General features: G+C 52.0%; 1 protein-coding gene across 1 annotated transcript in view; it reads left to right on the top strand.

Annotated features, from left to right (window-relative positions):
• LOC139228094 (ataxin-7-like protein 1) overlaps positions 1-25394 on the top strand; it is a 55018-nt gene that overhangs the window by 13257 nt on the left and 16367 nt on the right. The window contains exons 4-8 of the mRNA XM_070859277.1: positions 7908-8124; positions 11331-11650; positions 14027-14109; positions 16878-17107; positions 22847-23042. Coding sequence (XP_070715378.1) covers positions 7908-8124; positions 11331-11650; positions 14027-14109; positions 16878-17107; positions 22847-23042 — 1046 coding nt within the window. The remainder of the gene's footprint in view (positions 1-7907; positions 8125-11330; positions 11651-14026; positions 14110-16877; positions 17108-22846; positions 23043-25394) is intronic.

Below are 25394 nucleotides of genomic sequence, written 5' to 3'. Positions count from 1 at the left end.
ACAACACTTCGTGTGCCCAGGTCTTAAACAAGTTCCCTTCACTGTTCGAACCAGGCATCGGGAAATTCCAAGGAGCAAAAGTGCAGATCCACCTAATTCCGGGGGCGCGACCCATCCATCACAAGGCGAGAGCAGTACCGTACATGATAGAGATCGAGCCAGACTGGCTGCAAAAACAGGGCATCATTTCACGATCGAGTCCGATCGTTCCTGTCCTCAAGGGAAGACGGCATCATCAGAATCTGTGGCGATTACAAAGTAACTATTAATCGTTTCTCCCTGCAGGACCAATACCCACTACTAAAGACCGATGACCTTTTTGCAATGCTGGCCGGAGGAAAGACGTTCACGAAGCTGGATCTGACCTCAGCCTACATGACGCAGGAGCTGGAGGAATCATCGAAGGGCCTCACCTGCATCAACACGCACAAAGGTCTTTTCATTTACAACAGGTGCCTGTTTGGAATTCGATAAGCGACGGCAATATTCCAGAGAAAAATGGAAAGCTTACTGAAGACGGTCCCTCGCACTGTGGTCTTCCAGGACGACATCTTGGTCACAGTTCGGGACACAGTCAAGCACCTGCAGAACCTGGAGGAGGTTCTTGGTCGACTCAATCATGTGGGGCTCAGGTTAAAACACTTGAAGTGCGTTTTCCTGACACCTGAAGTCAAGTTCTTGGGGAGGAGGATCATGGCAGATGACATCAGGCTCACCGATTCGAAGACGGAGGCAATCGAGAACGCACTGAGGCCACAGAACGTGACGGAGCTGCGGTCGTTTCCAGGACTCCTGACTTAATTTGGTAACTTCTTACCGGGTCTCGGCACACTGTTAGAACCATTGTACATCTTACTGCATAAAGGGGACGAATGGGCATGGGGCAAAAGCCAAGAAAATGCCTTTGTAAAAGCTAGAAAATTGTTGTGCTCAAACAAATTGCTTGTGTTGTATGATCCATGTAAGCGTTTAGTACTAGCATGTCATCACATGGCATCGGGTGTGTATTGCAACAAGCTAATGATTTTGGGAAAGAAACCGGTTGCTTATACATCCAGGAGACTGTCGAAGGCTGAGAGAGCCTACAGCATGATTGAGAAAGAAGCGTTAGCGTGTGTCTATGGGGTAAAGAAAATGCATCAATATCTGTTTGGGCTAAAATTCGAATTGGAAACTGACCATAAGCCACTTGTATCCCTGTTTTCCGAGAGTAAGGGGATAAACACTAATGCATCGGCCCGCATCCAGAGATGGGCGCTCACGATGTCTGCATACAACTACGCCATCCGCCACAGGCCAGGCACAGAAAACTGCGCCGATGCTCTCAGTAGGCTGCCATTGCCCACCACGGGGGTGGAAATGGCACAGCCCGCACATTTAGCATGGTTATGGAAGCATTTGAGAGTGAGTAATCACCCATCACTGCCCGGCAGATCAAAACCTGCACGAGTCAGGACCCCTTATTATCCCGAGTCAAAAACTGTGTGCTTCACGGGAGCTGGTCCAGTGTTCCAGTGGAAATGCAGGAAGAGATAAAGCCGTTCCAGCGGCGCAAAGATGAAATGTCTATACAGGCAGACTGCCTTCTGTGGGGAAATCGTGTAGTGGTTCCCAAGAAGGGCAGAGACACCTTCATCTGTGACCTCCACAGTACCCACCCAGGCATCGTAATGATGAAAGCGATAGCCAGATCCCACATGTGGTGGCCCGGTAACGATGCGGACTTAAAGTCCTGCGTGCACAGATGTAATACATGCTCGCAGTTAAGCTATGCACCCAGGGAGGCGCCACTAAGTTTATGGTTTTGGCCTTCAAAACCGTGGTCTAGGGTACACGTCGACTATGCAGGCCCGTTCATGGGAAAAATATTCCTTGTGGTTGTAGATGCGTACTCCAAATGGACTGAATGTGAAATAATGTCGGCTAGCACGTTAGTTGCCACGACCGAAAGCCTGCGGGCCATGTTTTACCAGTGCTGAGTTCAAAGAATTCATGAACCGCAACGGGATCAAACATGTCACATCGGCCCCGTTTAAACCAGCGTCCAATGGTCAAGCAGAGAGAGCAGTGCAAACCATCAAGCAAAGCTTGAAGAGGGTAACGGATGGCTCACTGCAGACTCGCCTATCCCGAGTCCTGCTTAGCTACCGCACAAGACCACTTTCGCTCACCGGGATCCCACCTGCTGAACTGCTCATGAAAAGAGCACTTAAGACAAGGCTCTTGTTAGTTCACCCTGATCTACGTGAACAGGTAGAGAGCAGGCGGCTTCAACAAAGTGCATACCATGATGGCGCAAATGTGTCACGCGAGATTAAAGTCAATGATCCTGTATTTGTATTAAATTATGGACAAGGTCCCAAGTGGCTTCCCGGCACTGTGGTGGCCAAAGAGGGGAGCAGGGTGTTTCGTGTCAAACTTTCAAATGGACTCATTCACCGGAAACACTTGGACCAAATCAAACTCAGATTCACGGACTACCCTGAGCAACCCACCTTGGACCCTACCTTTTTTGACCCCCCAACACACATACCAGTGGCAACTGACACCACGGTTGGCCACGAAGCAGAACCCATCATCCACAGCAGCCCTGCAGGGCCCAGCACACCAGCAGCCCAGCAAGGCCAGCTGCACAGCAGCCCAGCGAGGGCCCAACAAATAATTCAACAATACCAGCTTTCACACCGAGATGATCAACCACTGAGATCGACTCACATTGTAAATAGTTACACTATTGACTGTGTGGGGGAGTGTTGTTGTATATGTAAACCTGTATATACTCTATACAGCTACCAGAGGGCTCATCTCCTGTAGTCCCAAGGGATCTCCATACATAATACCTGCCCGAGGAGCATTTGATGGGACAGTGTGGAGGTAGCTTTATTCTGTGTCTAACCCGTGCTGTACCTGCCCTGAGAGTGTTTGGGACAGTGTAGAGGGAGCTTCACTCTGTATCTAACCCATGCTGTACCTGCCCTGGGAGTGTTCGATGGAACAGTATAGAGGGAGCTTTACTCTGTATCTAATCCATGCTGTACCTGCCCTGAGCGTGTTTGATGGGACAGTGTAGAGGGAGCTTTACTCTGTATCTAGCCCCGTGCTGCACCTACCCTGGGAGTGTTTGACGGGACCGTGTAGAGGGAGGTTTACTCTGTATCTAACCCATGCTGTACCTGCCCTGGGAGTGTTTGATGGAACAGTGTAGAGGGAGCTTTACTCTGTATATAACCCGTGCTGTACCAGCCCTGGGGGTGTTTGATGCGACAGTTTAGAACGAGCTTTACTGTGTATCTAACCCATGCTGTACATTCCCTGGGAGTATTTGATGGGACAGTGTAGAGGGAGCTTTACTCTGTGTCGAACCCTGTGCTGTACCTGCCCTGGGAGTGTTTGATGGGACAGTGTAGAGGCAGCTTTGCTCTGTATCTAACCCTGTGCTGTACCTAACCTGGGAGTGTTTGATGGGACAGTGTAGAGGGAGCTTTACTCTGTATCTAACCCATGCTGCACCTGCCCTGGGAGTGTTTGATGGGACAGTATAGAGGGAGCTTTACTCTGTATCTAACCCATGCTGCACCTGCCCTTGGAGTGTTTGAATGGGACAGTATCGAGGGAGCTTTGCTCTAAATCTACCCCGTGCAGTACGTGCCCTGAGAGTGTTTGATGGGACAGTGTAGAGAGAGCTTTACTCTCGATCTAACCCCATGGTCTCCTGCACTGGGTGTGTTTGATGGGACAGTGTACAGGGAGCTTCACTTTGTTTCTAACCCCCTGCTGTACCTGCCCTGGGAGAGTTTGACGGGACAGTGTAGAGGGAGCTTTACTCTGTATCGAACCCTGTGCTGTACCTGCCCTGGGAGTGTTTGATGGGACAGTGTAGAGGCAGCTTTGCTCTGTATCTAACCCTGTGCTGTACCTAACCTGGGAGTGTTTGATGGGACAGTGTAGAGGGAGCTTTACTCTGTATCTAACCCATGCTGCACCTGCCCTGGGAGTGTTTGATGGGACAGCATAGAGGGAACTTTACTCTGTATCTAACCCGTGCTGTACATAACCTGGGACTGTTTGATGGGACAGTGTAGAGGGAGCTTTATCTGTATCTACCTGTGCTTTACCTGCCCTGGGAGAGTTTGATGGGGCAGTGTAGAGGGAGATTTACTCTGTATCAAACCAGTGCTGTACCTGCCCTGGGAGTGTTTGATGGGATAGTGTAGAGGGAATTTTACCCTGTATCTAATCCCATGGTGTATCTGCTGTGGGAATGTTTGTTGGGACAGTGTAGCGGGAGCTTTGCTCTGTATCTAACCCGTGCTGTACCTGCCCTACAAGTGTTTGATCGGACAGTTTAGAGAGAGCTTTGCTCTCTATCTAACCTGTGCTTGTAACTACCCTGGGAGTGTTTGATGGGACGGTGTAGAGTGAGCTTTATTCTGTATCTAACCTCATGCTGTTCCTGCCCTGGGAGTGTTTGATGGAACAGTGTAGAGGGAGCTTTATCTGTATCTAACCCTGTGCTGTACCTCCCCTGGGAGTGTTTGACGGGACTGTGTAGACGGAACTTTATTCTGTATCAAACCCGTGCTGTGCCAGCCCAGGGAGCGTTTGATGGGGCAGTGTAGGGGGAGCTTTACTCTGTATCTAACCTGTGCTGTACCAGCCTAGGCAGTGTGAGCTGCGAGGAGGATGCTATGAGGCTGCAGAGTGACTTGGATAGGTTAGGCGAGTGGGCAAATGCATGGCAGATGAAGTATAATGTGGATAAATGTGAGGTTATCCACTTTGGTGGTAAAAACAGAGGGACAGACTATTATCTGAATGGTGACAGATTAGGAAAAGGGGAGGTGCAACGAGACCTGGGTGTCATGGTACATCAGTCATTGAAGGTTGGCATGCAGATACAGCAGGCGGTTAAGAAAGCAAATGACATGTTGGCCTTCATAGCGAGGGGATTTGAGTACAGGGGCAGGGATGTGTTACTACAGTTGTACAGGGCCTTGGTGAGGCCACACCTGGAGTATTGTGTACAGTTTTGGTCTCCTCACTTGAGGAAGGACATTCTTGCTATTGAGGGAGTGCAGCGAAGGTTCACCAGACTGATTCCCGGGATGGAGGGACTGACCTATCAAGAAAGACTGGATCAACTGGGCTTGTATTCACTGGAGTTCAGAAGAATGAGAGGGGATCTCATAGAAATGTTTAAAATTCTGATGGGTTTAGACAGGTTAGATGCAGGAAGAATGTTCCCAATGTTGGGGAAGTCCAGAACCAGGGGTCACAGTCGATGGATAAGGGGTAAGCCATTTAGGACCGAGATGAGGAGAAACTTCTTCACCCAGAGAGTGGTGAACCTGTGGAATTCTCTGCCACAGAAAGTTGTTGAGGCCAATTCACTAAATATATTCAAAAAGGAGTTAGATGTAGTCCTTACTACTAGGGGGATCAAGGGGTATGGCGAGAAAGCAGGAATGGGGTACTGAAGTTGCATGTTCAGCCATGAACTCATTGAATGGCGGTGCAGGCTAGAAGGGCCGAATGGCCTACTCCTGCACCTATTTTCTATGTTTCTATGTATGATGGGACAGTGTAGAGGGAGCTTTACTCTCTATCTAACCCCGTGCTGTACCTGCCCTGGGAGTGTTTGATGGGACAGTGTAGAGTGAGCTTTGCTCTGTATCTAACCCGTGCTGTTCCTGCCCTGGGAGTGTTTGACGGGACAGTGTCGAGGGAGCTTTACTCTGTATCTAACCCATGCTGTACCTGCCCTGGGATTATTTAATGGAACAGTGTACAGAGAGTTCACTCTGTATCTCATCCCGTGCTGTACCAGCCCAGGGAGTGTATGATGGGACAGTGTAGGGGGAGCTTTACTCTGTATCTATTTTACCTAGACCACACGAACTGCAGCGGTTCAAGAAGGCGGCTCACCACTACCTTCTCATGGGCAATGAGGGATGGGCAATAACTGCCGGCCTTGCCAGCAACGCCCACATCCCAGGATTGGAAAAAAAAACTTCCTGCTCTTCGAAATAGTGCCATGGGATCTGTTATGCCCACCCGAGAGCAGACGGGGCCTTGGTTTAACAGCTCAACCGAAAGATGGCAGCGCCGACAGTGCGATGCTGCCTCAGTACTGCCCCTCCGACAGTGCGGCACTCTCTCAGTACTGCCCCTCCGACAGTGCGGCACTCCCTCAGTACTGCCCTTCCGACAGTGCGGCGCTCCCTCAGTACTGCCCCTCCGACAGTGCGGCGCTCCCTCAGTACTGCCCCTCCGACAGTGCGGCGCTCCCTCAGTACTGCCCCTCCGACAGTGCGACACTCCCTCAGTACTGCCCCTCCGACAGTGCGGCGCTCCCTCAGTACTGCCCCTCCGACAGTGCAGCACTCCCTCAGTACTGCCCCTCCGACAGTGCGACGCTCCCTCAGTACTGCCCCTCCGACAGTGCGGCGCTCCCTCAGTACTGCCCCTCCGACAGTGCGGCGCTCCCTCAGTACTGCCCCTCCGACAGTGCGGCGCTCCCTCAGTACTGCCCCTCCGACAGTGCGACACTCCCTCAGTACTGCCCCTCCGACAGTGCGGCGCTCCCTCAGTACTGCCCCTCCGACAGTGCGGCGCTCCCTCAGTACTGCCCCTCCGACAGTGCGATGCTGCCTCAGTACTGCCCCCCGACAGTGCGGCGCTCCCTCAGTACTGCCCCTCCGACAGTGCGACGCTCCCTCAGTACTGCCCCCCGACAGTGCGGCGCTCCCTCAGTACTGCCCCCCGACAGTGCGGCGCTCCCTCAGTACTGCCCCTCCGACAGTGCGGCGCTCCCTCAGTACTGCCCCTCCGACAGTGCGGCGCTCCCTCAGTACTGTCCCTCCGACAGTGCGGCGCTCCCTCAGTACTGCCCCTCCGACAGTGCGATGCTGCCTCAGTACTGCCCCTCCGACAGTGCGGCGCTCCCTCAGTACTGTCCCTCCGACAGTGCGGCGCTCCCTCAGTACTGCCCCTCCGACAGTGCGGCGCTCCCTCAGTACTGTCCCTCCGACAGTGCGGCGCTCCCTCAGTACTGCCCCTCCGACAGTGCGGTGCTCACTCAGTACTGCCCCTCCGACAGTGTGACGCTCCCTCAGTACTGCCCCTCCGACAGTGCAGCGCTCCCTCAGTACTGCCCCTCCGACAGTGCGGCGCTCACTCAGTACTGCCCCTCCGACAGTGCGGCGCTCCCTCAGTACTGCCCCTCCGACAGTGCGGCGCTCCCTCAGTACTGCCCCTCCGACAGTGCGGCGCTCCCTCAGTACTGCCCCTCCGACAGTGCAGCACTCCCTCAGTACTGCCCCTCCGACAGTGCAGCCCTCCCTCAGTACTGCCCCTCCGACAGTGCAGCACTCCCTCAGTACTGCCCCTCCGACAGTGCAGCCCTCCCTCAGTACTGCCCCTCCGACAGTGCGGCGCTCCCTCAGTACTGCCCCTCCGACAGTGCGGCGCTCCCTCAGTACTGCCCCTCCGACAGTGCGGCGCTCACTCAGTACTGCCCCTCCGACAGTGCGGCGCTCCCTCAGTACTGCCCCTCCGACAGTGCGGCGCTCCCTCAGTACTGCCCCTCCGACAGTGCGGCGCTCCCTCAGTACTGCTCCTCCGACAGTGCGGCACTCCCTCAGTACTGCCCCTCTGACAGTGCAGCCCTCCCTCAGTACTGCTCTGGGAGTGTCAGCCTCGATTACGTTCTCAAGTCTCTGTCGTGGGGCTTGAACCCACGACCTTGTGTTTCCGAGGCGCAAGAGAGTGCGACCCACTGAGCCACAACTGAATCTAAATTCTCAAAATCATGACGGTGGGCTATGAACTTGCGTTCTGTGTATTTTATGTTATGTGTTTGACGTGCAGCCCCTGAATTGAGAACCTAAATAACTGACTTGTTGCAGAGAGAAGACATGGGCCAGTGAACAAATTGTCAGCTCGAAAATCCCCGGCCTTGAATTCCCCAAACTCCATCGTCCTGCAGAAATCGCGATACAACAGTGTGCAGACTGTCGTTACCTCCAACCACAGCACCAGGTCCTGTAAGGAGAAGCTGCAGACTGCCGGGGGCAAGGTGCTACAGTTAGACGTGTCTTCAAAGGGACCAAAAGAAAATCTGTGGTAAATTCATTTTCTTTTTGACCGTGATCAAGTCGAGGAACACAAAGAGATCCTCAGTGTTCTAAATCAAAGGAATGTCTCTTGCAATATTATCAGGGACGAGGAAGTTGAGAGGCATTTCTCTCCGAGCCCTCTTGAACCAGTTGGCATTGGTTTTTGCATTTCTGCCCTCTCTCTCGATGTTGTGATTGGCAGAAGAACCAGAGGCGACATGAGGAAAAACTTGTTACGCAGCGAGTGGTTAGGATCTGGAATGCACTGCCTGAGAGGGTTGTGGAGGCAGACTCAATCGTGGCTTTGAAAAGGCAATTGGATAAGTTCCTGAAGGGAAAAAATGAGCCGGGCTCCGGGGAAAGGGCGGGGGAGTGGGACTGGCTGAGGTGCTCTTGCAGAGAGCCGGCACGGGCTCGACGGGCCGAATGGCCGCCTCCTTCTGGGCTGTAACCCGTTCTGTGATTCAGTGAGTTACGTGGAGAGACTGGAGAAGCTGGGATTGTTCCCCTGAGAGCAGAGAAGGTTAAGGAGATTTAATAGAGGTGTTTAAAATCATGAAGAATTTTGATAGAATAAACAAGGAAAATCTGTTTCCACTGGCAGAAGGGTCGGTCACCAGATTTAAGGTCGCTGGCAAAAGAACCGGAGGGGAGATGAGAACATATAAAATTCTTCAGGGGCTTGATAGGGTTAATGCTGAGAAGATGTTTCCCCTGGCTGAGGAATCTAGAACATGGGGTCACAGTCTCAAAATAAAGGGTCGGCCATTGAGGAGTGAGAGGAGTGAAATTTCTTCACTCAGAAGGTGGTGAATCTTTGGAATTCTCTGCCCCAGAGGGCTGTGGAGGCTCAGTTGTTGGGTATATTCAAGGCAGAGATCGCTAGATTTGGGGAAACAAAGGGATATGGGGGAATAGTACAGGAAGGCGGAGTTGAGGTAGAAGATCAGCCATGATCGTGTTGAATGGTGGAGCAGGCTCGAGGGGCCGAATGGCCTACTCCTCCTATTTCTGATGAGATTTTTTTTACGCAGCGAGTTGTTGAGATCGGGAACGCGCTGCCTGAAAGGGCGGTGGGAGCAGATTCAATAGTAACTTTCAAACTGGGAATTGGATAAATACTTGAAAGGGAAAATTCACAGGGCTGTGGGGAAAGAGCAGGGGGAGTGGGACTGATTGGATCGCTCTGTCACAGAGCCGGCACAGGATCGATGGGCCGAATGGCCTCCTCCTGTGCTGTGAGGTTTTAATGATGGTGGTAAGTGGCAGTTTTTGACAACTCTCTTCCCATCCTCCTCCTCTGAAGGTGTTTGCTGGGGGTAAAGGTCGGTGCTGAGCTGGACTCACCCTTCTGGAAGTGACGCCCTGGACAGTCAGCGCCAGATGGCTGTTTGACTGTGCGTGGCATCGCACACAAGCCCGAACCTGCCCTCACCTGATTCATAGAAATATAGAAAATAGGTGCAGGAGTAGGCCATTCGGCCCTTCGAGCCTGCATCGCCATTCAATAAGATCATGGCTGATCATTCCCTCAGTACCCCTTTCCTGCTTTTTCTCCATACCCCTTGATCCCTTTAGCCGTAAGGGCCACATCTAACTTCCTTTTGAATATATCTAACGAACTGGCCTCAACAACTTTCTGTGGTAGAGAATTCCACAGGTTCACCACTCTCTGGGTGAAGAAGTTTCTCCTCATCTCGGTCCTAAATGGCTTACCCCTTATCCTTAGACTGTGACCCCTGGTTCTGGACTTCCCCAACATCGGGAACATTCTTCCTGCATCTAACCTGTCCAATCCCGTCAATTTTATATGTTTCTATGAGATTCCCTCTCATTCTTCTAAATTCCAGTGAATATAAGCCGAGTCGATCCAGTCTCTCCTCATATGTCAGTCCTGCCATCCCGGGAATCAGTCTGGTGAACCTTCGCTGCACTCCCTCAATAGCAAGAACGTCCTTCCTCAGATTAGGAGACCAAAACTGAACACAATATTCCAGGTGTGGCCTTACCAAGGCCCTGTACAACTGCAGTAAGACCTCCCTGCTCCTATACTCAAATCCAACATGCCATTTGCCGCCTTCACTGCCTGCTGTACCTGCCTGCCAACTTTCAATGACTGATGTACCATCATGCAAGATTCCATCAGGAGTCACTGACTGCTGATGAGGTGTGGAAATCCTGGTTGATTTTGTGTTTTCAAGGGCATTAATCTTAAGGTTATATATGAGAAAGATTTAAAACGTGCACAGGTCAGAGTGAATGACCCCGAATATCTTTTTAATTTCACCCTTCGGTTTACCCTGTTACTCTCCCAAAGGTGTTAGGTGTTTGCTGTTTCACGGCCACTGGTTGCCTTGGTTATTTACACAAGTGCTCATTCCTTGTGTGCGAGGCTAAAAAGTCAACGTTGGTCTGGCAATTCGACGGTGAAGGCCATCACAGGCAGGCCTGGTCCAGTTCTCATCCAACGTTCATGCTCCTTCCACCAGGCGTCATTCTCCTGCCATGGGGTGTTGACCCTGATTCTGACCTTCGGCCCTGACCCACAAACCCTAAACCTTGCCAGTTTCCCCCCCCCCCCCCCAGGTCCCGCTCAATAACCAGGGGGCATAGATTTAAAGTAATTGGTAGAAGTATTAGAGGGGAGATGAAACATTTCTTCTCCCAGAGGGTGGTGGGGGTCTGGAACTCACTGCCTGAACGGGTGGTAGAGGCAGAAACCCTCACCACATTTAAAAAGTACTTGGATGTGACACTTGAAGTGCCGTAACCTGCAGGGCTACGGACCGAGAGCTGGAAAGTGGGATTAGGCTGGGTAGCTCTTTGTCGGCCGGCACGGACACGATGGGCCGAATGGCCTCCTTCCGTGCTGTAAATTTCCATGATTCTGTGATTCTGCTCGCTGGGGAAGGCCGATGTAGTGACCTAATTCATGCAGCCGAGGGATTGCACCTGGGACTTCCCCACTGTGTCTGATTTGCCTTGACCCACAGAGCCACTGGGAGAGCCCCTCCGCTTCCCCTCCCATTGGACCGTCTCCCGAAAGCTGCACATTGGGTGAACGTTGGGCAAGGCACAGATTGGGCGCTGCTGCGATGCCCCACCTGGCGGAACGGCCCGCTGACCCGCGCTGCGGGGGCTCCCGTGGGGAAACGAGTTTGGATTTTAACTGGAGTTTATTTATCAAGCAGTTTTTTTTTTTTTCCTTTCCAGCTTGTTTGTTCCTGTGGTGAACCTGGAGAAGATCCCGTCTCTGGGAAAGGCAGAGAGCTCTTGCATCAAACTCGGCTCCAAGCCCCCCGCCACCTCCCACTGCCCAGCCGACCACACCCCGCCGCCCGCCAAACCCACCCCGGCCCCCGTCCTCGATTGTGTGGCGAAGACGGGGGCCGCAAGCGCAGTCCCAAAGCCGGCTGAGCCTCCGCTGCCGGCGCCGGTGATTCAGAACGGCAAGGGGGAGAGGCTACCTGTGCGAGAGGAGCCCGCACTCAGCAACAGGAGGAACAGCCATAAAGTCCACCGCAGGCTAACGGGTGAGTTTACAGTCCCCCCCACAAACTGCTCAAGGAGAATGGGGGCGGGCGAGGTGGACACTGCTTTGTTATATTCCGAGTCGGCTTGATTCATAAATGTTATTTTCTGTTTTTGTGATCGAGTGATGGTTGTGCTGAGGAGTGAAACAGTCCCACGTTTCCTGCACTCAAAAATCACGTCTGCATCAAACACTCCCAGGGCACGTACAGCGCCCGTTACATATCGAGTAATCTGATGGAGGGAGCTTTACTCTGTATCTAACCCCGTGCTGTACCTGCCCTGGGAGTGTTTGATGAGACAGTGTAGAGGGAGCTTTACTCTGTATCTAACCCCGTGCTGTACCTGCCCTGGGAGTGTGTGATGGGACAGTGTAGAGGGAGCTTTACTCTGTATCTAACCTCATGCTGTACCTGCCCTGGGAGTGTTTGATGGGACATTGTAGAGGGAGCTTTACACTGTATCTAACCCCCTGTACCTACCCTGGGAGTGTTTGATGGGACAGTGCAGAGGGAGCTTTACTCTGTATCTAACCCCCTGTACCTGCCCTGTGAGTGTTTGATGGGACAGTGTAGAGGGAGCTTTACTCTGTATCTAACCCCCTGAACCTGCCCTGGGAGTGTTTGATGGGACAGTGCAGAGGGAGCTTTACTCTGTATCTAACCCCGTGCTGTACCTGCCCTGGGAGTGTTTGATGGGACAGTGTAGAGGGAGCTTTACTCTGTATCAAACCCTGTGCTGTACCTGCCCTGGGAGTGTTTGATGGGACAGTGTAGAGGGAGCTTTACTCTGTATCTAACCCTCTGTACCTGCCCTGGGAGTGTTTGATGGGACAGTGTAGAGGGAGCTTTACTCTGTATCTAACCCGTGCTGTACCTGCCCTGGGAGTGTTTGATGGGACAGTGTTGAGGGAGCTTTACTCTTTTTAGAACCTTTTCTGTGCATGTAACAGAAAAAGGTAAATATAAATATGCACACAAATGGGGAAAGAAACTGGGATAAAACTTGGAAATGTGGTAGTTGGAATTTGTGTGCTTCCAGTGAACTCTCACCTTTGACCCCTTTGCATAGTTAGGATTTTTCCCTTATTGATCAACAGCATCTCCCACATCTCCCACTCCAAAAACATGGAGCATTCCAGGTATGTATCAGAGGTTTAAAAAACAAAGCTTGTAGTGAAATTCTTGTTGTCTCTCCCAGAGGGTATAACGTGGTTATAAAGTGATGATTCTCTTTTAGTATCAAACAGTCGTGCGTTGATGACTTGATGGGTGTGCGCCCACCCTGTGAAGTGCTGAACCGGGGCGTCCCCACCATCAATACCCGGTCTATGTGGAGTTACCTGACCTGCGCTTGGACAGCAGCAATTGGGCGATGCTGTGTACTCCCGCCTACCCCTCCCCCCCCTCCCCAACTCCCCGCCCAAACCCGGTGTAGGGAATGGGAGGAATTGGCCAGGGATCATTCCCCCCGATCCCTCTCTGCCAATTCCTCCTGCGAAGTGTACCCCCGATCACCGAGGGAGCGCCGGATTGGGCTCGGCTGCATTGCCCCTTCCCCCACCCTGGCCGAATAGCTTTCAGAAAACCAGCCATCCTGGCCGGCACTTGCCGAATGTCCGCTTGCGCCAGGCACCGGAGAGTGGGGTGTGCCTGCGGGACCGCCCTCCAGCGGGGACATGGAACAAAGCTCCAGTGGGGAGCCGATGTCTGCAACAGGATATTTGGCAATGGAGTGCTTCACAGCTGGGCTCAATCCGACTGTCATGCAGATACAGCTTCCACTTAGAAAAACATATGATTAGGCAGAGTCAACATAGTTTTATGAAATGGAGTATGGGTCATCAGATAAATGCAGGAGGATGGGGGGTTGGGGGCGATGTGGCTCTGACTGAGACAAGCCAGCGGGGAACGGATCGGGAATTATCCTGCAATTCCCTCTCTGAACCTCTCCGCCTCCCTCTCATCCTTTCAGACACTCCTTAAAACCGACCTAATATCTCCTTACGTAGCTCGTGTCAAATTTATGTTTGATAATTGTTCCTGTGACACGCCTGGGGCCTGGGTTGAAGGCGCTGTATAAATGCAAGTTGGTGTTGCCTGCTTCAGTACCACCTGCGTTGACCCTCAGCCATTGCGGAATCCCCTGTTTCTAACCCCGCCCTGCGACCCCCTTCTTCAAACGCTCTTGTTCCCCGCAGTATCGGCTACTTTTACATCGCCAAGAAATATTCTTGGAAACTGTATCGTGGTCAACTTGATCCCTTTTATTTCCAAAATGCAACCTTGGAGACTTTCCGTGGGGGTGCTGGGATATCTAGGGGCCTTTAACAGGAAACCTCCGGCATGCCGCCTAACCTCTACATCATCTCTCGACAGAGAAAGAGAGTGACCTCGACAAACACTGCGGAGTCATGGACCCAGAGACCAAGAAACACTGCACCCGCTCGCTGACTTGTAAGGTAATCTCTCCCGCCCCGCCTCCCCCTCCCCTCCCCCTGCCTCCACCATTCCCCTCCCTTCCCGCCCCCCCCCCAACATTCCCCTCACCCCCCCCCCCACAATTCCCCTTCCCTTCTCCACCCCCCACCTCCACCCCCCCACCACTCCCCTCCACTCCTCCCCAATCCCCCCTCCCCTCCACTCCTCCCCAATCCCCCCCTCCATTCCCCTCCCCGCCTCCCCTCCCCTACCCCCCCCACCATTCCCCTCCTCTCCTTCCCTTCCCTTCCCCTGCCTCACCCTCCCGTCTCCCCCTCCCTATCCCCCGTCTCCCCCTCCCACCGTCTCCCCCTCCCCTCCCCCTGCCTCCACCATTCCCCTCCCTTCCCGCCCCCCCCAACATTCCCCTCCCCCCCCCCCACAATTCCCCTCCCCTTCCCCCCCCTCCACTCCTCCCCAATCCCCCCTCCATTCCCCTCCCCGCCTCCCCTCCCCTACCCACCCCCCCACCATTCCCCTCCTCTCCTTCCCTTCCCTTCCCCTGCCTCACCCTCCCGTCTCCCCCTCCCTATCCCCTGTCTCCCCCTCCCACCATCTCCCCCTCTCTTTCCCCTGGGTATTTTCTTAAGGCAAAATTAGATAGGCTGGGTTTGTTTTCCTTGGAACAGAGGAGGCTGAGGGTAGACCTTATTGAGGTGTATAAATTATGAGGGGCCTGGATAGAGTGGATAGGACGGACCTATTGCCCTTAGCAGAGAGATCAACAACCAGGGGGTACAGATTTAAAGTAATTGGGGGGAGGATTAGAGGGGAGATGAGGAAACATGTCTTCACCCAGAGGGTGGTGAGGGTCTGGAACTCACGGCCTGAAAGGGTGGTAGAGGCAGAAACCTTCACCACATTTATCAAGTACTTGGATGTGCACCTGAAGTGCCGTAACCTGCAGGGCTACGGACCCAGAGCTGGAAAGTGGGATTAGGCTGGGTAGCTCTTGGTCAGCCGGTGCGGACACGATGGGCCGAATGGCCTCCTTCTGTGCTGTAATTTTTCGATGATTCTATGATTTCCGGACGTATTGAGTATCCGGATTTAAAATGCCTGAAAATAAAACAAAATAATTTGAAAGCTTAATTAGGGTCAGTTTTTGGAGTTACTGTGGTGGATAATTTATAAAAGCATGAAAAGAAAGCGTTTATAGATAACACTTGGGGGGAGTGGGAGGGAAGAAGTGTTTAGCCAGGCTGGTCATGCCATGGTGGTGTGGGACAGGCTTAATGGAGGCACTGGTCTTTTCCTGCCCGCGGGTTTCGTGCATTTTCCTGTCACGCGGGATTCATTATTCAGGGCGACGCGCCCTTTAATCCCAGAGGGTGTAAAACCCGGCCTGTTCCTGACATCAGAGCCTGCAGGTTAGAACGGTCTCTGAATCACAACAGGAAGGTGGTCCTGTACATTAGGTGCGCTGTGATCCGGATAACCAACAGCCCCGAGTCGCTCACAACACACACCTCTTTAAATGGAAAACAATAGGGCAGTTTTGCAAAATGGTGGCTAAGTTGAGAGAGGAGTTTGGACAGATTTGCCCCATGTACTGAGTCAGCCAGAACATGGAGCGCCATCTCGCACCTCTCAATCCACTCGAAGGTGATGAAGTCGCATGTGGAGTGCATTACCTGTTGTAATGTAGGGAAACACATTTGCGTGTAACAGGATCCCACAAACAGCAGTGAGGTGACTGACCTGTAACTTTGGTTTTTGGAGGTGTTGGAGGGAGAAATGATGGCCTAGGACACTGGGAGAACTCCCTGCTCCTCTTCAAATAGTGACATGGGATCTTTACAATCTACCTGAACCAACAGACGGAGCCTCAGTTTAAAGTTTCATTGTAGTACTGCCCCTCCAACAGTGCGGCGCTCCCTCAGTACTGCCCCTCCGACAGTGCGGCACTCTCTCAGTACTACCCCTCCGACAGTGCGGCGCTCTCTCAGTACTACCCCTCCGACAGTGCGGCGCTCCCTCAGTACTGCCCCTCTGACAGTGCAACACTCCCTCAGTACTGCGCTCCCTCAGTACTGCTCCTCCGACAGTGCGGCACTCCCTCAGTACTGCCCCTCTGACAGTGCAACACTCCCTCAGTGCGGCACTCCCTCAGTACTACCCCTCCGACAGTGCGGCGCTCCCTCAGTACTGCCCCTCTGACAGTGCAACACTCCCTCAGTACTGCGCTCCCTCAGTACTGCTCCTCCGACAGTGCGGCACTCCCTCAGTACTGCCCCTCCGACAGTTTTTGTGGATTATGTGGTCAAGGCCTTGAACCCACAACCTCTGACTCAGAGGCTTCCAGTCCGGCCTCCGTTTTAAAGCTCTCACCCTATTTCTTAAATCCCTCCATGGCCTCGCCGCTCCCTATCTCTGTCACCTCCTCCAGGCCCATAACCCCTGAGATGTCTGCGCTCCTCTAATTCTGTCCTCTTGAGCATCCCTGATTATAATCACTCCACCATCGGTGGCCGTGCCTTCAGCTGCCTGGGCCCCAAGCTCTGGAACTCCCTTCCTAAACCTCTCCGTCTCTCCTCCTTTCAGACGCTCCTTAAAACCTTGCACTTTGACCCAGCTTTTGGTCACCTGTCCTAATATCTCCTTATGCGGCTCGGTGTCAAGTTTTCGTCTGATTTATGCTCCCGTGAAGCGCCTTGGGATGTTTTACTAAGTTACAGGCGCTATATAAATGCAGTTGTTCTCCCCCCCCCGGCGACAGCTAACGATGTACCTTGTATTCCCGTGTTAGACGCACTCGCTGACTCAGAGGCGGGGCGTGTGTGGACGTCGGCTGGCCTTCGACGAGTTGCTGGCGGAACACCGAGCGAGCCTGAAGAACAAGGAGGGCGGTAAGGAGAGGAAGCCGCAGGCCAAGGAGGCAGCGCCGCTCTCCCCCAGGCCGGAGGTCCTGCCCTGCGGCTCGGTGATGCCGGGGGTCTCACCCAGCCGGACAAAGGCTGCCAGCTGTCCGGGATCAAGGTACGGCCCATCTCACTGAGATTCTGACACACGGCTCCCCTTTGGGCTTTTGGGGTTCCGGACAGAGTCCCGATTTCCTCTGGCGGGGGAACCGAAACAAGGGAAAGTGGCAAGTTGGATCCAAAATTGGCTCAGAGGCAGGAAGCAAAGGGTAATGGTCGATGGGTGTTTTAGTGACTGGAAGGCTGTTTACCGTGGGGTTCTGCAGGGCTCAGTGCTGGGTCCCTTGCTTTTTGTGGTATATATCAATGATTTAGACTTGAATGTTGGGGGTATGATTAAGAAGTTTGCAGATGATACTAAAATCGGCCGTGTGGTTGATAATGAAGAAGAAAGCTGTGGACTGCAGGAAGATATCAATGTACTGGTCAGGTGGGCAGAACAGTGGCAAATGGAATTCAATCCGGAGAAGTGTGAGGTAATGCATTTGGGGAGGGCTAACAAGGCACGGGGATATACATTAAATGGTCGTACACTGAGAACTGTAGAGGAACAAAGGGACCTGGGAGTGCAGGTCCACAGATCCCTGAAGGTAGCAGGCCAGGGAGATAAGGTGGTTAAAAAGGCATAAGGAATACTTGCCTTTATTAGCCGAGGCATAGGATACAAGAGCAGGGGGTTTATGCTTGAACTGCATGAAACATTAGTTCGGCCACAGCTGGAGTACTGCGTGCAGTTCTGGTCACCACATTACAGGAAAGATGTGATTGCACTGGAGAGGGTACAGAGGAGATTTATGAGGATGTTGCCAGAACTGGAGAATTTCAGCTATGAGGAAAGATTGGATAGGCTGGGTTTGTTTTTTTTTTAAACAGAGGAGGCTGAGGGGAGACCTCATTGAGGTGTATAAAATTATGAGGGGCCGAGATAGAGTGGATAGGAAGGGCCTATTTCCCTGAGCAGAGGGGTCAATAACCAAGGGGCATAGATTTAAAGTAATTGGGGGGAAGTTTAGAGGGGAGTTGAGGAGAACGTTTTTCACCCAGAGGGTGGTGGGGGTCTGGAACTCACGGCCTGAAAGGGTGGTAGAGGCAGAAACCCTCACCACATTTAAAGAGTATAAGAACATAAGAATTAGGAACAGGAGTAGGCCATCTAGCCCCTTGAGCCTGCTCCGCCATTCAACAAGATCATGGCTGATCTGGCTGTGGACTCAGCTCCACTTACCCGCCCGCTCCCCTTAACCCTTAATTCCCTTATTGGTTAAAAATCTATCTATCTGTGATTTGAATACATTCAATGAGCCAGCCTCAACTGCTTCCTTGGGCAGAGAATTCCACAGATTCACAACCCTCTAGAGAAGAAATTCCTTCTCAACTCGGTTTTAAATTGGCTCCCCCGTATTTTGAGGCTGTGCCCCCTAGTTCTAGTCTCCCCGACCAGTGGAAACAACCTCTCTGCCTCTATCTTGTCTATCCCTTTCATTATTTTAAATATTTCTGTAAGATCACCCCTCATCCTTCTGAACTCCCAACGAGTAAAGACCCAGTCTATTCAATCTATCATCATAAGGTAACCCCCTCATCTCCAGAATCAGCCTAGTGAATCATCTCTGTACCTCCTCCAAAGCTAGTATATCCTTCCTTAAGTAAGGTGACCAAAACTGCACGCAGTACTCCAGGTGCGGCCTCACCAATACCCTGTACAGTTGCAGCAGGACCTCCCTGCTTTTGTACTCCATCCCTCTCGCAATGAAGGCCAACATTCCATTCGCCTTCCTGATTACCTGCTGCACCTGCAAACTAACAGGACCCCCAGGTCCCTCTGCACCGCAGCATGTTGTAATTTCTCCCCATTCAAATAATATTCCCTTTTACTGTTTTTTTTTCCCAAGGTGGATGACCTCACACTTTCCGACATTGTATTCCATCTGCCAAACCTTAGCCCATTCGCTTAACCTGTCTAAATCTCTTTGCAGCCTCTCTGTGTCCTCTATACAACCCGCTTTCCCACTAATCTTTGTGTCATCTGCAAATTTTGTTACACTACACTCTGTCCCCTCTTCCAGGTCATCTGTGTATATTGTAAACAGTTGTGGTTCCAGCACCAATCCCTGTGGCACACCACTAACCACCGATTTCCAACCTGAAAAGGACCCATTTATCCCGACTCTCTGCTTTCTGTTCGCCAGCCAATTCTCTATCCATGCTAATACATTTCCTCTGACTCCGCGTACCTCTATCTTCTGCAGTAACCTTTTGTGTGGCACCTTATCGAATGCCTTTTGGAAATCTAAATACACCACATCCATCGGTACACCTCTATCCACCATGCTCGTTATATCCTCAAAGAATTCCAGTAGATTAGTTAAACATGATTTCCCCTTCATGAATCCATGCTGCGTCTGCTTGATTGCACTATCCCTATCTAGATGTCCCGCTATTTCTTCCTTAATGATAGTTTCAAGCATTTTCCCCACTACAGATGTTAAACTAACTGGCCTATAGTTACCTGCCTTTTCTCTGCCCCCTGGATATGCACTTGAAGGGCCATAACCTACAGGGCTACGGACCGAGAACCGGAAAGTGGGATTAGGCTGGATAGCTCTTTGTCAGCCGGCGCGAACACGATGGGTCGAATGGTCTCCTCCTGTGCCATAAGGGGTGGTTCATAATCTTATATTTAGAGGCAGGCCATTCAGGAGTTAAATCAGGCTAGAGGGGCTGAATGGCCACCTCCTGTTCCTGTGTAACAGGCTCGAGGGGCTGAATGGGACTCCTCCTGTTCCTGTGTAACAGGCTCGAGGGGCTGAATGGCCTCCTCCTGTTCCTGTGTTACAGGCTTGAGGGGCTGAATGGGCCTCCTCCTGTTCCTGTGTAACAGGCTCGAGGGGCTGAATGGCCTCCTCCTGTTCCTGTGTAACAGGCTCGAGGGGCTGAATGGCCTCCTCCTGTTCCTGTGTAACAGGCTCGAGGGGCTGAATGGCCTCCTCCTGTTCCTGTGTAACAGGCTCGAGGGGCTGAATGGCCTCCTCCTGTTCCTGTGTAACAGGCTCGAGGGGCTGAATGGCCTCCTCCTGTTCCTGTGTAACAGGCTCGAGGGGCTGAATGGCCTCCTCCTGTATTCTACAGCTAACCTCAGCACGCCCAGAGAAATAATGATACACATCAGCCAAGGTTCCTGCTTTAGATTGCCAGCCTGTGTCCTCACTGCAACGTGCGTGTGTGAACACATCAAACCAGGACAGCAGCGGAGCTGGAGTCTACACCTATCCCAGACTTTTGCAGCCAGGCCCCAGAGGTGCCTCTGCCCCCAGATTCAGCACGAGAACAGTAACACGTGCAGGAAGTAGAAAGCACATCCGACAAAGCCGGTTTCTGCTCAGCGAAAGCTCCACCCCCCACAACGCCCCCATCCCCCACCCCACCCCACCCCCCCCTCCTGGTCAAATACCCCTCAGACATTCTCAGCCTTGGACCTGCACAAGAAGGCACGGGCTGAACGGGTAACCACCAGTGTTGCCTTTCATTTTTATTGTGCTGCGTGGCCCCTTTAAGCGGCTGCACGGCTCATTTAAAATACCGTGCGTGCACGGTTTGTCCCATTGAAAAGCTGGTGACCAGGCTGCACGGGACCTCCGGAACACGCAGCTTAAAGGGAACACTGCTAACCAGTGCTGATAGGTCTGTACCCCAGCCTGAATCAGCAACATGGGGCAGGGGCACCTGAGAGTCTGTTGAGGTAACAGTGTTGCCCATACATCACAGGAGATGATAATGGGGGAGCTGTTCTGTTTTAACACGAAGTTCTAAGGGGATTCATAGAATCATAGAGCACAGAAGGATGCCATTAAAAGCCTGTTACACGTGTTTAAACCTCCTTCCCACTGATTTAAGCCAAGAGATTGGGTGTCTGATGCCAAGTAGAGGTCTTTGTGGAGCACTTCAGACAAGATTATAACCTCATTTCTCAAAAATGCACCTGCGATCTGGCTGCGATGGTCTTGCAGTACACAGTTCCTGCCACCAGATGGTGGACATGCGCCTTGTCTGCTGGCAGTACCTTGCACAAATTGAGAACATCGATCTCCCACTGTCTCCTGATTTATGGTCCTTCTACATGAAAGTGCATGAATCCGGTACTGCAGGGCAATGCCCTGCAAAAATCTATCTTTTGCACAAAGTGTTAAGTGTTTTAAATTTACAATATTAAAACCATCACTTACTGTAGAAGTGTTTGTGACCTGTTTAATAAGATACACTGGATATGAAGTCATACCATTTTACTTTGTGGTTATCTGCATTGTGTTACTGGTGACTGATGACTGGACTAGGAGGAGATACTGATTGACGGGTGGGACGGAGCGGGATTAACATCAGTAGAGGTACAGTCAGTGACACGGGGCGCTGGGGATGGTGTGGTGGTTACAGTGTATCTCACCCCCTGTACCTGCCCTGAGAGTGTTTGATGGGACAGTGTAGAGGGAGCTTTACTCTGTATCTAACCCCCTGTACCTGCCCTGGGAGTGTTTGATGGGACAGTGTAGAGGGAGCTTTACTCTGTATCTAACCCCCTGTACCTGCCCTGGGAGTGTTTGATGGGACAGTGTAGAGGGAGCTTTACTCTGTATCTAACCCCGTGCTGTACCTGCCCTGGGAGTGTTTGATGGGACACTGTAGAGGGAGCTTTACTCTGTATCTAACCCGTGCTGTACCTGCCCTGGGAGTGTTTGATGGGACAGTGTAGAGGGAGCTTTACTCTGTATCTAACCCCCTGTACCTGCCCTGGGAGTGTTTGATGGGACAGTGTAGAGGGAGCTTTACTCTGTATCTAACCCCCTGTACCAGCCCTGGGAGTGTTTGATGGGACAGTGTAGAGGGAGCTTTACTCTGTATCTAACCCCCTGTACCAGCCCTGGGAGTGTTTGATGGGACAGTGTAGAGGGAGCTTTACTCTGTATCTAACCCCCTGTACCTGCCCTGGGAGTGTTTGATGGGACAGTGTAGAGGGAGCTTTACTCTGTATCTAACCCCGTGCTGTACCTGCCCTGGGAGTGTTTGATGGGACAGTGTAGAGGGAGCTTTACTCTGTATCTAACCCCCTGTACCTGCCCTGGGAGTGTTTGATGGGACAGTGTAGAGGGAGCTTTACTCTGTATCTAACCCCCTGTACCTGCCCTGGGAGTGTTTGATGGGACAGTGTAGAGGGAGCTTTACTCTGTATCTAACCCCCTGTACCAGCCCTGGGAGTGTTTGATGGGACAGTGTAGAGGGAGCTTTACTCTGTATCTAACCCCCTGTACCTGCCCTGGGAGTGTTTGATGGGACAGTGTAGAGGGAGCTTTACTCTGTATCTAACCCCGTGCTGTACCTGCCCTGGGAGTGTTTGATGGGACAGTGTAGAGGGAGCTTTACTCTGTATCTAACCCCGTGCTGTACCTGCCCTGCGAGTGTTTGATGGAACAGTGTAGCGGGAGCTTTACTCTGTATCTAACCCGTGCTGTACCTGCCCTGGGAGTGTTTGATGGGACAGTGTAGAGGGAGCTTTACTCTGTATCTAACCCATGCTGTACCTGCCCTGGGAGTGTTAAAATTCAAAAATGTTCCTTTCTTAATATTATATCTTACTCAGATCAACAGATATTCATTGGAAACCCAAAGCTGTATTCTATATATAAATATATATATATATAAATAAATGGCAGCTCTCTGCTTCCAGGGGCATTAGATTCAGGGATGGGCTGCCACACTGCGCTGAGATCTCGCTGCCATTTTGATGTATTTTATCTCCTTTTTGCAGGGTGTCTCTGGAAAGTGAGTTGCCCGAAGGCGAGAGGCGCCCTACTGATCCGGCTCAACAGCCCGAGCTCCCCTACCCTCTGTTCAGGTTTGAGATAAACAGCCGGTTGTCGAGCGAGGAGAGTGAAGGGGAGATGACAGAGGAAGCAGAGCAGCTGGATTGTCACTATTCACGATTGCATCCCAAGCCTCTGGCGGTACGTTCCCTGTCTGCTCGGCCCCTCTCCCTGCACTTTTCAGCTGCCCCACTGCGAATGTTGGGAGTGTAAGGTGCAGGGCAGATGGGCATCTGTCGCCTCGCTACATTATTCAGTGTTCAACTTGAACATTTTTATTTTGTTTCATAGAATCAGACAGCACAAAGCCGCTTTACAGCCAATAAAGTACTTTTGGAGTCTAGTCACTGTTGTAATGTGGGAAACGCGGCAGCCAATTTGCACAGCAAGCTCCCACAAACATCATCGTGAAAATGACCAAATAATCTCTTTTAGTGATGTTGATTGAGGGATAAGTATTGCCCCAGGACAACGGGGATAACTCCCCTGCTCATCTTCGAAATAGTGCAATGGGATCTTTTGCATCCACCTGGGAGAGCAGATGGGGCCTCGGTTTAACGTCTCATCCGAAAGACGGCACCTCCGACAGTGCAGCACTCCCTCAGTACTGCCCCTCCGACAGTGCGGCGCTCCCTCAGTACTGCCCCTCCGACAGTGCAGCGCTCCCTCAGCACTGCCCCTCCGACAGTGCAGCACTCCCTCAGTACTGCCCCTCCGACAGTGCGGCGCTCCCTCAGTACTGCCCCTCCGACAGTGCGGCGCTCCCTCAGTACTGCCCCTCCGACAGTGCGGCACTCCCTCAGTACTGCCCCTCCGACAATGCAGCACTCCCTCAGTACTGCCCCTCCGACAGTGCGGCGCTCCCTCAGTACTGCCCCTCTGACAGTGCAGCACTCCCTCAGTACTGACCCTCCGACAATGCGCCACTCCCTCAGTACTGCCCCTCCGACAGTGCGGTGCTCCCTCAATACTGACCCTCCGACAGTGCGCCACTCCCTCGATAAGGACAGAATTGATGATTTTACCATGGGGACTAAATTATATCTGTGTTCTTCCCCTCTCACTCCCTGTGGCTCGATGTCAAATGTTTTGTCTTATAACAGTCCAGTGAAGCCCCTTGGGACTTTTTAGTATGTTAAAGGCGCTATATAAAGTTGTTGTTGTTGAAAATTCCACTTGGCGTTGACTGACCGTGTGCAACTAATTCCGGCCTGTTCTATCCCCAGTCCGCCCGGGCAGATGCAAGGGGCACTGTCGTTGGCCCCGATACCCTGGCGTTGCAAAGAGATAATCAGCCGGGTTCCTGCTTCTGATCCCTGTCCGGCAGCCCTCGTGGAAAGTCAGCGTGCGTGTTTGGGCGAAGAACACACGGTTGAATTGCCTGCCGCACAGTCGCTGCCCAACGATAAACTCTTGGGTGCAGTACTCGAGCATTGAGGGTAACAGTGGACTCCGGATAGCAAGTGTTAGCTCCACCGGCAGAGGCAGGGTACAAGGAGAGAGAATTTAGTGGAATTTAGGAGGAGGCCATTCAGTCCCTCGAGCCTGTTCCATGCTCAATAAGATCACGACTGATCTGTATCTTAACTCCATCTACCCGCCTCATTTCCATAAACCTTAATAGCCATGCCTAACAAAAATCTATCTATCTTAGTTATAAAGTTTTCAATTGACCCGTGGCCTCCACAGCCTTTTTGGGGGCAAGAGTTCCAGATTCCCACGGCCCTTTGTGTGAAGAAGTGCTCCCTGACATCACCCCTGAACGGCCTGGCTCTAATTTTAAGGTTATGTCCCTTGTCCTGGACTGCCCCCACCAGAGGGAACAGTTTCTCTCTCTCTCTACCCTATCAATTGCTTTATTAATTTTTCAAATTTCAAATGGTGCTGACCAATGTTTATCCCTCAGTCAACATCATTATAAAAAAAACAGATGATCTGGGTCATTATCACATTGCTGTTTGTGGGAGCTTGCTGTGCGCAAATTGGCTGTCGCGTTGAGAGTTGGCTCCAATAAATTGACATTCTTTATCAGTTCCGCAAGGTTTAACTCTGGTTTAGAACTTGGACAGGAATGAATTGGCCTTTCCCCCAACACCCATAAGAACATAAGAAATAGGAGCAGGAGTCGGCCATTCGGCCCCTCGAGCCTGCTCTGCCATTCAATAGCATCATAGCTGATCCGATCATGGACTCAGCTCCCCATAACCCCTTATTCCCCTATCGTTTAAGAAACTGTCTATCTCTGTCTTAAATTTATTCAATGTCCCAGCCTCCACAGCTCTCTGAGGCAGCGAATTCCACAGATTTACAACCCTCTGAGAGAAGAAATTCCTCCTCATCTCAGTTTTAAATGGGCGGCCCCTTATTCTAAGATTATGCCCTCTAGTTCTAGTCTCCCCCATCAGTGGAAACATCCTCTCTGCATCCACCTTGTCAAGCCCCCTCATAATCTTATACGTTTCGATAAGATCACCTCTCATTCTTCTGAACTCC

Source organism: Pristiophorus japonicus, chromosome 17 (assembly GCF_044704955.1).
Source record: "Pristiophorus japonicus isolate sPriJap1 chromosome 17, sPriJap1.hap1, whole genome shotgun sequence".
Taxonomy (NCBI): domain Eukaryota; kingdom Metazoa; phylum Chordata; class Chondrichthyes; family Pristiophoridae; genus Pristiophorus; species Pristiophorus japonicus.
Note: the sequence above shows the minus strand (reverse complement) of the source record. Positions and strands in the feature narration are given on the sequence as shown.